Genomic DNA, 13,769 nt, shown 5'->3' with positions numbered 1-13,769 from the left:
GCATAAAGACAAACTAGACAAACCAACGACCTCTGACCTTTTATCAACTTCATTCCCAGATCAGAAGGTTAATATGTTACTGTTTAGTAACACATTAACCTTGGCTGAACCTTCACAATGCTGGCTGAATGTATGAGGCTCAGGATCTTTGTGGGATCAGAACCAGCAGAGCAGAATAATGACAGAAAACTGAAATACAGAATATTAGGATGTAAAAACCTAAAACAGGAAACCAAGATGGCTGACCAAACCTGGACTACAAAGAATAATTTCATCAGATGTTTCTTACACATGACTGTAATAAACAGGAAGTGGAGGCTGAAAACTAGCAGGGAAAATGGAGGAAGGTTTTCAGGAAAGTGTTGCTATGAGTTGTTAATGTTCTATAAACAGTTTATATGGACAGAAACAGTCCTGATTGGTAGAAATGTTTCTGTCCTGATAAACAAACTAATCAGTCCGGTGAGTCAAATCTTCACTACATCAGAACTTATTCAGTAAATATGTTTCCATCTCCACTTCAGCACATGAACTCATTTCTGGAAAAACAAAAACTGCCTCAGAGTCAAAACTTGGTTTTCAGTTTAACAGTTTAATATTATGTAAATAAATTGTGTATTGATGAATAAAAAACAAATCAATTGAGTGAACAGAAAACAGAGAAACTGGATCTGAATATTAATTTTCATTTTTCCTGCTAACACGAATCATTACAATTAAAAACAACAAAGACAAGAAAACCCAGTTAAGAATCTGAGATCTTTATGAAATTCTGTAAATAGTTTTTACAAAACAGTTAGAAAAAAATAATAGAATGTGAAGAAAAGTCAAATTATAGTGAGAAAGATTATTGAATGAAAACAGATGATAAAATATTTTGTCCAGTTTGAAAAACATTTTCTTGAATATTTTCTAAATTTTCTCCTATATTAAAAACTGAGATCAAAACATTCAAAAATTAACATATTTTTGTATAAATTTCACAAAATTAACAGCAGATCTATTAAATGATGTTTTAATTTTGAAGGTAGTTTTTTTAGTAACACATTTAGATTCTGATTTTCAAAAACATAAAAAAAAATCTTCAATAATCAAAGATGATTATTAATAATTTCATAAGAATATTGTTCAGACTGTAGATAGAAACTGAACTGAAAGTGTAAAAATAATTCAGAAATTAAAAACACAAAACTCTGAACTTTAAACAGAAATATCAGTTTGACAGATTTTGATCTCAGATGTTTTGGCATCAGCAGATTTTCCAACACAGAAATAAGGGAAGAGTTTCTCAGTGAAAGTGTGACTGTAAGTGTAGATGTGACTCTTTTCTTCAGAGTCGTAGAAGGAAACCTCCCCTCCGTCATAGTCCAGCTGGACTCTGATCCTCTGGAGACTCTTATTCACTGTCACAGTCTGACCAGAACCATTAGTGTATTTTCCATCACCATGCAGTAAACACCAGATTCCATATTTTGGTGAAGCATCTCTCTCTCCCTTCCTGTCAACAGACTCTTTAACTAAACCAATATTCCATCTGGGATGATCTCCCACCTCCACCTCCCAGCTGTGTTTCCCTGAGCTGAAACCCTCAGAGCCAAAAACAATGGTGTATTTAGTGTTTCTCTCTGGATTATCAGGAAGTTGCTGCCATGTGTCGCCACGTCTCACCCTGGTCAGATCATCAGACAGAGAGAGCCAACCGTTTGCTGTGTTTGGGTCCAGAATGACGGGGCTGAACTTCACCTGGTCCTTCATCTTCTCCCAGACTCTGAAGGACAGGTTGCCCAGGTGTTTGGCCACATCTATCAGAGCTCCTGAGACCAGCTGTGGATCTGGCAGTGACCTCTGACCTCTGGCTCTGCTCTGAGTGGCTTTATAACTGCTGAGGAACGACACGTTGTCTTTCTGCAGCTCTTCTTCCACAGCAGAGATGCTGTCTGACAGAGAGGAGATCTGCTCCTCAATCCTCTTCATCTCTCCCATGATAGTCTTCCTCTTCTGCTCCTCTTCCTCCCTCAGAGCTGCCAGTCTGGACTCCTCTTCCTCTCTCAGGAACTGGTGGAGCTTGTTGAACTCTGCTCTGATCTGTCTCTCTGTGGACAGCAGCTGCTTCTTGGAGTGTTGAATCACATCATCGTATGTTTTCTCCACTTGTTCATGTTTGTTCCTCTTGTCCTGCAGAGACTTTAAGTCAGATTCCAGCTGCTCCTTCAGATCTCTGACTGCTTGTTCAACAGGAACCACTTTGTGACTCTGGTGGAGAGAAAAGTCACAGACAGGACACACAGCTCTCTGCTCGTCTTCACAGAACAGTTTAGGGTCTTCTTGGTGTTTACTGCAGACCATCAGCTGCTTTGCTCCTGTTTCTGTCTCTGATGATCCAGGTTTCTGTCTTCCAGTGAAAGATTCAGCCAGTTCCTTCAGAGAGAAGTTTATTCCTGGATCCTTAGAAGATTTCCTTTTGCAGATGGGACAGTTCTTGTTTCCAGTTTGTTCCCAGAATTTCTGCAGGCAGCTTGAACAGAAGCTGTGGTTGCAGCTCAGAGACACAGGATCTCTGAACGTCTCTGAACAAACATGGCAGCTCAGGTAACGTTCCAGAAGATCTCTCTCTGCCATTTTGGACTGAAATCCTCCAGAACCAGAACTCACCAAGTCAAAGTTTCTGCAGATTTTTCTTTAGATTCCAGTAAACATTCGTGTTTCAGCTCAGATCTCCAGCCTGTAATGGCGTCTCAGCTCCGTTCAGCTCAGTTAAAATACTTTCATTTTCCTCTCAGTGACGTTTCCAGTCAGACAGGTTGTTGTGTAACACTTCAGGTGAATTCTGTGCTTCTGTTACTGCAGTTTAATTTCCTTGTTCAGTTGGTAAAGAGCTGCCTTACATTTTAATAATCAAATTGTTTTTAATCTAAACTTCGAAAAGGAACACAAATTATTTGCTGAAACAATAAATACAGAGATCAACTCTTGAGTTTCCCTTGAATTAAATTCAGCATTAAATAGTTTAATGTTTTTATCTTCAGCTGTAAGTGAAAGATGATCTTTGTTTATCTGATGCTGTAATGTTTATTTTCAAAAAAATCTGTCATTTGTAAATCTCTTTTTTCTTTTTTTGTTGCAGATTTTTCAGTTTATTTTCCTCCAATAAAAGCTTCAGGTTTCCCATTAAATCCATTTGATCATGAATGTGATTTTTGCCTCCTGCTTGTTGCAGGGAGTCAGTTAAAAATGTGAGCAGTGAAAACAGTTAATTTATGTTTTTACACATTTAACATTTATTAACAGGAAAAAACTGAGAACTGACTTTTAATATCAGAGGTTTTCATGTCCGTTTTAAAAACACATCTAAGATTTCCTGTGGGATCAATAAGGTATTTTCTAAATTGAATTTAAATTTCATGCATCGACACAAAGCCGCAGCTAAACTGGAAGAACCAGAACCAGAACCTCAAACGTCTCAAACCGAGGAAACATCAGACGATATTAGACAAAATTATTTATTCGCTTTGTGAAGTTTTTCACTAAACTGAACAAACTTGACACATTTCTTCTTTTTAGTATCTCAGAGTAACAGAAAGCTGTTAGTATCTGTGTTTCAGAGCTCCCTGTTGTTTCGGGTCGGGACAGAGACGGTTCTGACGGGCCTGAAGCCGCTGTAGCGTCCGTCTGGACTGGGATATTCCTCCCTGATCCTCTGGACGCAGCAGCTGGGGATGACAGGGTGGGAGTCATCAGGAGGAAACCCAAACCTCCAGCTGATGAACTGCCTGTAGGCGCAGTGGCGCAGGGCGGCGGGCTGCGCCCCGCCAGCAGGGGGAGACAGAGGGTCCTGGTAGAGCAGGACGGCCTGCAGCAGCCAGCGGTCCAACACCAGCCGCCTGAACGGAGGAGACGAGGCGATGCAGGCGCCGTCGCTCCGCCTGCAGCACAGCTCCTCCTGGGGGAGGGCAGAGGAAGTGCAGCAGCCGCATTTACACCAGCCTGGCTGGCGCCGTTTGGGGTCAGAGGTCGGTTTCTGGTCCTGGGGAGGCTGAGCGTCCGCGTTGACGTCCGGCTGCAGGAGACAGAGAGCGGCTCTCAGGTGTCCCGAGTCCTGCAGAGGGGACAGAAATGTCTGCAGCTTCAGGAATGAAACTCAGATTATGAATTATGAGACATTTAGAGTGACATGTTTGGGTTGAACCAACTGGAAAAGCTCTAATGAACAAGTCTGAGCATAAAAAGGTTAGCAGTGCTGCACGGCTCAGTGGAATGAGCCACAATGAAAAGTCATTACTCTGCTCTGGTTCTGGTAGAAAAACTAAATGTTTTGTTCTGCAGCTAAAACCCGAGTCCAGCTCTGCTGCAATGACTCTGATGGAAAAACCTTAAAAATTACAAACATTTATGATGTTTTAACATGATCCTGGTTTGAGTCTATTTTGTTTTTCAGGTCTTTGCAGCGTTTTCTAATCACCATCAAATTCAGCTGGAAATGATTGAAATTAAACGTATTAAAATGAATTACAGTGTGAACAGTGGAAAACCTAAAACTGCAGTAACTTCATGTTGAAGTGGTTCATGCCGGTTTGGACCGGTTCTGTTCTGGTTTCTTAGAGAACCAGCTTTACCTTGCGTGGCAGAACCGACATGGGTTTTATGTTTTGGAGACTCTTCTTGCGCGACCTCTTGACCAGCCGCAGCTTCTCTTCATCGACGTACGACACGCAGAGGATGCACTGCAACACGGGCAGAGGGATGATGGACTTCAGGTACCGATCGCTTTGCCCAACAACGCCGGGTCTCATCCTCACCTGCTGCGAGTCCGGGACCGACTCCACTTTCCTCTCAGAGTAGTTCTGTCCGACGTCTGCAGAATAGCAGCTGGTTTCCAGCAGCCAGTCGATCAACACCGTCGTCTGGGGGTTTAAAACAGACTGGAGAAAATCAACGACTTTATTCCAGAACCACTGGACATCGTCTCTGATGTCAGACACAAAATGCTGAGCCGTTAGTGACATCTAGTGGTAGGGAAAGTAATTACAAGCCTTTCTCTAGTCAGTGAACATAAACGGACTGCAGATCCGTCCATGTCAGTCTGAAATGTTTTCGTCGTCGGTAGATGTGTGACTCCTCACCAGAGCGTAGTACGACAGCGTTGACCCGATGTAGACGATGAGCTGAATGAAGCTGAACTTCCCCGCCTGGAACACAAACCAAACGCTTAGATTTTATCTCCACAGCATCAACCAAACATTCAGAAACACGGAGGCCAGGAGTTCCTCAGGGTGGAAATAATTATCCAATTCTGGGATCAATAAAAACACCAGACCTTAAATGTTGCCACCAATCAGAATAGAGCAAGAAAACATCTTGTTTCAGGAAATTGTGTTGCTTAATACGGACATTTTGTCCAAACATTTTGAGGACCAGAAATGTTACGTTGAACAACAACGAGGAGGAGTCAGAGCCACCATCCAGAGTTAAACATTAATGATCCTTTAGTTCATTGGAAACTACAAAATAAAGGCCTGACAGCAGAAACAGGAAAAAGTGGCCATCAACAACGCATAACCCCGTCCACGGTACGGACCAGCAGCAGTCTGAGAAACTTCAGGACATTAAGAAAGTTGGACTGAAGGATGAGGGAGATGACTCTGTTGTATCAGGGTCATAACATTTAAGAATCTTTAATCTCTTTAAATACAGCGTCTCCTTTTCTGTCAGAGATCTGACCGTCTTCCAAACCCAAAGATCCAGAGCAGGAACGTTAAATTAAAGGTCAGATAAAGACCAACCTGTCCGAACACCATGATGTCGAATCTGATCCCGAAGGCTTTGTAGAGCGTTCGCTCCTCCACGCCGTTCACCGTGTTGTACTTCGCAAACCTGAGGAAACGAGAACAAGTTTTGTTGTTACATCAAATCTATTCAGCCAGAACCTCCAGGTGTTAATCACTCAAACTCTTTGTTGTCACGGTTTCCATGGCGACTGATGAACTGATGACCTTCACCTGAAGTTGAGTCCGGGGTAAAGCGTCTTGTTGCTCTCCCTCTCATCCAGCCGTCTGAAGGAGTATCTGGGGAGGCAGCGCTGCATCAACCGGTCCAGGTTGCAGTCCCATTTGATTTGGATGCCGATGACGCCCCCCTGTGGCCAACAGGGGAAATAACAGTTAACCCCGAGGACTCCTACACATTTCTAATTTAATATTTTCGATATTTGCTGTTGATTTTCAGGCTTTTCTGCATGAAGCAAACCAGCCCCAGACCATCACACTGCCACCACCATGCTTTACTGTAGATATATTACGTTTTGGAGATGTTATCACTACTTTTACTTTAGGAGGTTAAAGCTGTTAGAGTCAATGTTGAAGCTTTTTTCTCATTTTTAGAACAAAATTCTCAATTTCAAACATGAAAATGGCTTTTTTGGTTTTACAAAAAAGCACAAAAATAAAAACCTTTAGTGCCAAAGCAAAATATAATTTTTACAAACTATAACAATTAAATGAACATGTAGCATAAAATGAGTTAATAAACAATCACCTCCTGCAAGTCAGTCAGTTTTAAAAAGGTGTTCAATTCTTACTTATATAACAGGCGGGAGAAATGCTTCTTCTTCAATAAGTCAATAAAACCCATTTTAGTTCAGAGTGAAAATGATAAAACATCATCAGGAACCTTTAAACATTCGCCTCACAAACTGAAGGTCACTGCTTCCCGTTTTTATTTTTAGCATCAGTTTCATTTCTCTCTCAGGACAAGCAAAGGTCCAAACAGGGAAACAGGAAAATCTTTCTGCTCCCATCCTGCATTCAGCCGGTCGGATAAAAAATGTTTTCCAGAGCATTCTGGAGGTTCCTGCAGAGCGCCTCTACCTCCACAGCCATGTCGGAGAACTTCTCCCCGGCCTCTCGCACCATGTCTCCCAGTCGGAAGATGGGGCAGAGCGAGTCGTTGGCTCTGTGGCAGCTCCTCAGGTAGGCGTCGTTCATCTGAGGGAGGATGTTCCGACTGCGAGACAGATCCAGAGTCAGAGAGTCAGGAAACAGGCGGCTGAATTTAACCGACCATAAACTTCTTTACATCCATTCTTTATTCCTAGTTAATGGTCTTGAGACAACATTTGTTGTGCATAATCTGAATTTAAAATCGTTTTTCAAGGCTGAGAGGAAGCATCTGATGGATCTGAAGGTTGAAAAAGTTCCTGAAAAAGTTTCAGAGTCTCACCGGATGAAGTTGAAGGCTGGAAATCTGATGTTGTTCTTGATGAGGACGGTGAAGTTTTCAGCTGCTGCCAGCAGAGCAGGTCTGAAAAATAAATGTTTGTTATCACATAAAAAACTGTAAAAGTCCTAAATCATCTTAGGCAAAACCAGTTCCTGCAGTCTTGATCAACAGTTATTAAGAGTTTCTGAAGTTCTTTCAAAATAAATTCACTTAATGGAAAAACCCCAATTTAAAAAAAAAAAAAAAAATTTTGTCGATAAAAAGTTTTGGCGCTAAGATGAGGTGCATTTTTGTGTGAAATTGGTTTATTTCACAAAATTGCAACAGAAATATTTTTTTTGCATCACATGATCAACAACTGAATGTTACCACTGACAGAAACTATGAAGACGAAGATAACAGGAAGTAGTTGGAGAATGATGGCGTGGCATGATTTCTATAACTTATCATGTGAACAAAATTATTCATGTGTGATTTCACTTGCATTTCTTACTTAATAAAAAAGTGCAATTGTGAAATTACTGCAATACTGTGTAATAGAAAAGCAGATTGTGCAACTGAAAGGACATTCTCAATAGAAGATAGAAAAACAAGAGCAAACTCAGAAGAATAGTTTTTATTATAAAAAACTATCAAAAACATAAATAGAGACACTCAGTGACCTTGGAGGGTTTGTCTGGGTTTCAATCGGACACCAAGCAGAAACTTCACAGGTTTTCTTCATCACATCAAACCTGATGCAGGATCCGGTCTGAATCCCTGCAGGAGGAAAACGGTCCTGAGTTTGTTACCGCAGAAAGATTCCTGCAGCTGAACCAAACGGCAGAGCAGGAACCGGATGAATACAGATTCTATGTGTTTAGTGCAGCAGCTGCAGCCTGCATGCAGGTTAGTGATTAACGTGAAGGAGCAACACTGAGGCTGATTCTCTGAAACTGGATCCAGTTTGTTTAAACTTCTGTTTCTGCAGCCGTCCAGTGAAACCAGTGGGTTTACCGTGACTCTGCTGGTCCCAGGCTCCTTCCTCACAGTCCTGATCCGAGCGACACAGCCGGCCTTTAGAGGGAACCTGGGAGACAAACAGGCAGAACCTTAAGTCCAATTTTATTATGGTGCTGAACACTTTAATCACACAACCTGAGTGAAATACAAATGAAGGAGATAAACCTGCATCGAATGTCAACATGTCACTGATGTTCAGTCATTTTCCAGTTTATAATCCTTAAAGTGATTTTCTTCTGCAGGTTTTTGACTTTTTGATCATTTTAAAGTTTTTACACATTTCCACCAGAACCAAACATGGAGAAGCTTCACTCAGTTTTTATGTTCCTCTAATCTGGAACAAACTTCCAGAAAACTAAGAAACTGCTGAAACACTGACTTCCTTTAAATCCATTTTATTAATAGTCTAGACTCAAAGTTTTCATCACTTCTCTTTATTTTGTTACTGTGATGTTTTTTTGTTTGGAAATAGTTTTTGTTTTCTTCATGTAAAGCATCTTCAGCTGCCTAGTTGCTAAAACAACAAAACAATTTACAGACATAAAATAACAGAAAACAAAAACATTGCAAGTTAATATTTAAAGCACCTCTGCACATTTTCCCTGCTTCTGATTCTTTGTCACAATAACGTTGGTCATCACAAAGAAGGAGTTTCTGTCCTAAAGAGAGAAGAAGAAAAGTCTTTGAATTTTTTTCAGCAATATAAATATATATTTTTTTACAGATAATGAATCTCCCACCTGAGAGGAGCCGCTGTAGTCGGCCACGTCCCACAACAAGTTCCCGACCCCCGTCAGGTGAGTCTGAGCCACACCCTTCACCTTGGTGGTGACGGAGCTCACCACCAGGTCAAACTCCTGGTACTTCCTGTTCCACAGCATCATGATGCTGAGATAGAAAAAACACACCTTAATCACGTTCAATATTAAAGTTTATGCCAGGAAAACAGGAAAAAGAGACTTTAATAATACAACTTGTTTGGAAAAAAAACGTCTTCTCCCTAAAAACAATATGGAGAAAAACAGAAACGATCATCACAATCCACATCATCATGTCTGAAGAAAACCAAACGAATCAAATCAACACAAAGATCTCAGAAACCATTTTCTGTTTATTTTTAATAACTTTTAAATTTATCAGCTGTAAAAACTGTAAACAGCGCAAGTCTTTATTAGTAAACTCCCTAAAATCAAAACTTACTTTTAGTCGTGATTTTATATCTAGATTTTGTATTTAAGAGTTAATTTTGCTGAATTTAATTATTTCTACATTTAAGTTGCATTTCATAGCTGTTATTGCAGATTAGTTGCTTTAATAATATTCAGTTTCTGCATCTTTTTCCATGAATTCAGATCCAACTGTCTGCAGAAAAACTATTTATTCAGATTGAGACGCTACAAAACGAGGCGATTCTTTTATTTAAGTGTTTTAAAATCTAAATTCAGAACAAGTGCAGCAGATCAGGAGTGAACGGGTCGGTTTCAGAACCGTTCAGCAGTGAAATGATCCTAACGGAACCAGTGAAATGCAGCAGAAAGTGCAGCTTCTCCCTGCGGGAAGATGCGGGGGTGTGAAATATTTCTTCTCACCAGATAAACAGCAGGATCGCCCCGTTCAGGCTCCATTTGAGCGAACCGAGCCGGACGCTCTGGATCCGGACCAGCTTGCTGGTTTGGTACTGACAGAGGCCGAGCGGGTCGCAGCAAGGCATGCCGAGAGGAGTGTCAGAGAGTCGGCTGGACTTGGGTTGAGGACCGCAGGAGGAACCTCGGTGTGACTCTTCTTCCTGTGGACCGGGTCACATGTCCGGCTGCGGATCCTCACAGCTGCTGCGGCGTCTTTAACCCACATTCTGATCAGATCAACACAATAGATCATTATTTATGATAGTAGCTCTGAAAAATAGTTTAACTAAAATCTTAAATCAATGGTGGATGAAATATTTTATTCACGGGTTGAAATAATTAATTACCAACTTTTAATTATAATAATTTATTTTGAAATTAAATTATGTTTTTCTGTAAATTGATAATTTTGAATTGGTTATTTCAACTACTTCCTATTCTTCTCCGCACCGATTTTAATGGCCACTAGATGGCAGCATTGCATCGATTTTAATGGCCACTAGATGGCAGCATTGCATCGATTTTAATGGCCACTAGATGGCAGCATTGCATCGATTTTAATGGCCACTAGATGGCGGCATTGCCCAGATTTTTAACAAATTTCGCGCTGTTCGGCACCTGGAATCAAATGCACGTTGGAAAACGTCTTAAGACCCAAAAACAAGGTTTTTAAACGAAACCCAAGATGGTAGCATCATTTTGAATTAATTTAGAGTTAAAAATAATGTTAAGTATTTTGTTCTAGTTATATTCCAAAACTGTGGTTTTAAACATAAGCTAAACTAAGGAATTAAGAACAGATTATTTTTAACTGCAGAAACTTTATAATTTTTCAGATTATGATCATCTAGACCTAAAGCAGATAAAGTAGGAGATTTTATGAATTATGTTCTTTATGGTGATCTGGATTAAATGGACAAAATGATTTTTTCAAACGTCTGATGTCTTGGATGGAGAAGAAAAAAAGTCTAAAATTTTACACTTTTCTCCTCAGACTCTGACAAATGTTTATTCAGTTTTCTCCTGCAGGTAACATAACCGTCTCCTTTCAGGTCCAAAGACCTGATGAAACTGATTCTGTTTTCACACATCAACATATTAAAGTGCAACTGAATCCTAATAAAGAAGTTCTTATTTGCAGCAGAACAGGAAGATTGTGTGGACAAAGTGACCAACAAAGACAGAGATTCATGGTTGCACACAAAGACATCCAGTGTGGCTCCTGCAGGATCCACTGAGCCGCAAACAGACGACAGACAGAGCAGCATCACAGCAGCATCACAGCAGCATCACAGCAGCATCACAGCAGCATCACAGCAGCATCACAGCAGCATCACAGCGTTCAGAGATCCATCATTCTGCTGAAGATCAGCAAACATCTGAACACATCGCTGTTTAAGGAATAATGTGTCTAACAGTAAGTTGTACTGAACTCCTGTTGTCTGTTTGGATGCTATAAAATAGAGAAAAACCATTTTGTAAATCAGTTTATATTGTTCATGATTTTATTGAACAGTTCTTAGTTCCAGTTTTAATCTCTTTAATAACAGGATGATGGTTCAGTTCTTTCTCAGCCCTTCAGATTAAACGTTTGGAGGCGTTCTGCAGAAACAACCAGACATCAGATTTTTATTTCTGTGTTCTCAGCGGAAATACTTGAGGAACATGGGTTTGAGCTTCTGGAGCTCTGTGTTGTTCTGCATCTTCTGCTGCAGGCCGCTGGAGTCCAGCAGCGCCTCGTGGGCCTGGTCAACCAGCTTCACTCCCAGCTCCTTCTTCACTCGATCCCTCCAGGCCGTCAGCTTGGGCCGGCCTTGGAACGGATCCACGCCGACTCCCAGAGGCTGCAGACATCAGCATGACGGCTCAGAACAGGAGTCGACGCATTCATTCATCATTTAAACTAGAAATTAAAAATCTCTTCAATACATTGAAACCATTTCCACAGCTGCCTCTGATCAGGATCGGACATTTATCATATCAACACCAGATGACTAAATATGTTAGTCATGTCAGTCAGACTGATATTAATTAGTAATGTTTATTTCTTCTTGCCGTTTCTGGAGGAATATTTTGTTGTGGCTTTAAATTCTGGTTAAATTTGTGGTAAAATTTTGACGGTTTGCTACGAAGTGCAAACTGCTTCAGTTTAATAACTAAATGTTACACATTAGGTGCCATTTAAAGCAGAGGAGCTTCTGTAATTTGATCCAAATAGCTGATAGAAAATGTAACACTTAGATTTAGTTTACAGAACATGAGACATGATTTATCTTATAGAAATGACTTTAGTTTTTCTGTTATTAACTATAACTGTCTTTGTTATTGTTCTCTCTGCTTGTAGTTGTCTGCAGTTTGAAGCGATAGTGAAAATCTGAAAAATAAAACATTTTAATCATCCTTATAATTATAAATGATGAACATTTAAAACATTAACCATAAGAAGGTTAGTAAATGTTTTTAGTTTCCATTTTTTGAGCTTTTTTGATGCAACAAAGGTTTTAATTTGTCTATTTACATATTAGTAGGTTATATAAACTGAATCCAGCATTTACTCCAGTGGCCAGCAGGGGGCGGAGAAGTATGGAGAGATTAGAGCTGATTTTAAGTTTTAGCTGCAGAGCTAAAGAATGATGTCCGTCGGTCTCAGAGTGGAATAAAAGACGAGGCTGGAAAAGTGAAGCAAAACGTTTTTCTCTGATGATCTGAACTTACACTCAGTACAGATCATATTTAAAATTAATCTAAAGAAAATAGACTTTAAACATGATATAAATCCTACTAAAACGTAGTCCGGTTATTGTCAGTTAAAAACAGATTAATTTCCTGTGTGAGTGAGATGAGCTGTAGCAATGAGAGCCGACCTGCAGCAGCTGCTGCAGCAGCTGCTGCAGCAGCTGCTGCAGCAGGTAACCAGGTGTTCAGATCATTACCTGCATCATCTCCACCATGGCCACCAGATCTGCCACAGAGATCTTGTTCCCGACGATGAAGGGCTTGTCCTGCAGGAACTTCTCCTCCAGCAGGTCGAGGGATTGCTTCATGTCCTCCAGGGTGGCGTCCAGCTTGTCCTTCGGGGCCTCGGAGCCCATCAGGGGCCGATGCATGAGCTGTCCTCAGAAATCATTCATGGTTACAGCAGGTACTGTAATAATATCTGAGAATGTCTAAGAACATCTGCTGCATTTATTCTGACTGGTTTTTATTTGATAATGCTGCTGTGGTTTTAATATGAAGGTCATTCTGCCATTCAGAGATAAACAACCTGGATATTATCTGCAGTCGTAACTCATATCATCCAAGTATCTTGTTCTCTGGTAGCAGTCAGTCTTCAAACACTCAGCAAAAACTCAACGATTCTCCCTCTGTTGCTTCAGAAGGGCTGGGAATATTTTCCTCATACTAGTCAGAAGTTAAATTAAATAAACTCAGTTCTTTCCTGATCAAACCGTCAACATGTCATCATGTCTCTTTGCTTTTGACTGTTGATCCAGATTGTTGTAAAATTTATTGCAGAAAATTACCCTGAGAAATAAATCCATATATCCTGTAATATTCTCCATCATTAGCTCAAAACTGCAGGTTTAGATGTTCAACATTAGTTTGAATTTTACTGATTAACAGTGATTTTAAACAAATATTGCATAAACAACAGCAGTCAGACTCTTCCTGTAACATCATGTGAGCTGATTAAAAGTGTGTAATGATCAGAGGGGCTGATCTGGGACACGAACCCTGAGCAGGAAGACCTTTGAGCAGTGAGATCGGAGGTTCAGATGCTGCCAGGATAAATATTCATCAACACGAGCTCTCTGCTGCAGCTCCGCTGGAAACCAGTGATCTGCCACCGAGCATTTCTGCACCAGGTACTGCAGGATCGCAGTGCTGCAACACACACACACACACACACACACACACACACACACA

General features: G+C 40.6%; 3 protein-coding genes across 4 annotated transcripts in view; all 3 read right to left on the bottom strand.

Moving 5' to 3' along the window:
* Positions 1-1,119: 1,119 nt before the first annotated feature.
* Positions 1,120-2,809, bottom strand: LOC106956329 (tripartite motif-containing protein 35-like). The gene has a single exon (XM_015047115.1). The coding sequence runs from the start codon at positions 2,617-2,619 to the stop codon at positions 1,201-1,203; it is 1,419 nt and encodes a 472-aa protein (XP_014902601.1). The 5' UTR covers positions 2,620-2,809; the 3' UTR covers positions 1,120-1,200.
* A 680-nt stretch (positions 2,810-3,489) lies between these two features.
* On the bottom strand, positions 3,490-10,050 carry p2rx7 (purinergic receptor P2X, ligand-gated ion channel, 7). The gene is made up of 13 exons (XM_015047113.1): positions 9,807-10,050; positions 8,958-9,105; positions 8,805-8,876; positions 8,212-8,284; positions 7,878-7,974; positions 7,216-7,296; positions 6,864-6,999; positions 5,997-6,133; positions 5,781-5,871; positions 5,121-5,186; positions 4,797-4,901; positions 4,614-4,721; positions 3,490-4,096 (listed from the first exon to the last, which is right to left on the bottom strand). The coding sequence occupies exons 1-13, from the start codon at positions 9,926-9,928 to the stop codon at positions 3,599-3,601; spliced, it is 1,734 nt and encodes a 577-aa protein (XP_014902599.1). The 5' UTR covers positions 9,929-10,050; the 3' UTR covers positions 3,490-3,598.
* A 1,395-nt stretch (positions 10,051-11,445) lies between these two features.
* LOC106956340 (glutathione S-transferase theta-1-like) overlaps positions 11,446-13,769 on the bottom strand; it is a 21,658-nt gene continuing 19,334 nt past the window's right edge. For both annotated transcript variants that reach the window (XM_015047126.1, XM_015047125.1), the window contains 3 exons: positions 13,577-13,727; positions 12,776-12,952; positions 11,446-11,686 (listed from right to left, as the gene is read on the bottom strand). In XM_015047126.1, coding sequence (XP_014902612.1) covers positions 11,486-11,686; positions 12,776-12,952; positions 13,577-13,727 — 529 coding nt within the window. In that variant the 3' untranslated portion in view covers positions 11,446-11,485. The remainder of the gene's footprint in view (positions 11,687-12,775; positions 12,953-13,576; positions 13,728-13,769) is intronic.

This window comes from Poecilia latipinna, unplaced genomic scaffold (assembly GCF_001443285.1).
Source record: "Poecilia latipinna isolate Pla-1442-1.1 unplaced genomic scaffold, P_latipinna-1.0 Scaffold808, whole genome shotgun sequence".
In the NCBI taxonomy this organism is placed as follows: domain Eukaryota; kingdom Metazoa; phylum Chordata; class Actinopteri; order Cyprinodontiformes; family Poeciliidae; genus Poecilia; species Poecilia latipinna.
This window is presented reverse-complemented; position numbering and strand designations above follow the sequence as displayed.

Excerpts from the sequence above, each read along its gene's own strand:
- LOC106956329 (XM_015047115.1), bottom strand. The coding sequence starts at position 2,619 with ATGGCAGAGAGAGATCTTCTGGAACGTTACCTGAGCTGCCATGTTTGT.
- p2rx7 (XM_015047113.1), bottom strand. The coding sequence starts at position 9,928 with ATGCCTTGCTGCGACCCGCTCGGCCTCTGTCAGTACCAAACCAGCAAG. Across the intron at positions 5,872-5,996 it reads TACCCCGGACTCAACTTCAG|GTTTGCGAAGTACAACACGG; the intron begins GTGAAGGTCATC and ends TCGTTTCCTCAG. Across the intron at positions 5,187-5,780 it reads ACATCATGGTGTTCGGACAG|GCGGGGAAGTTCAGCTTCAT; the intron begins GTTGGTCTTTAT and ends TTTGTGTTCCAG.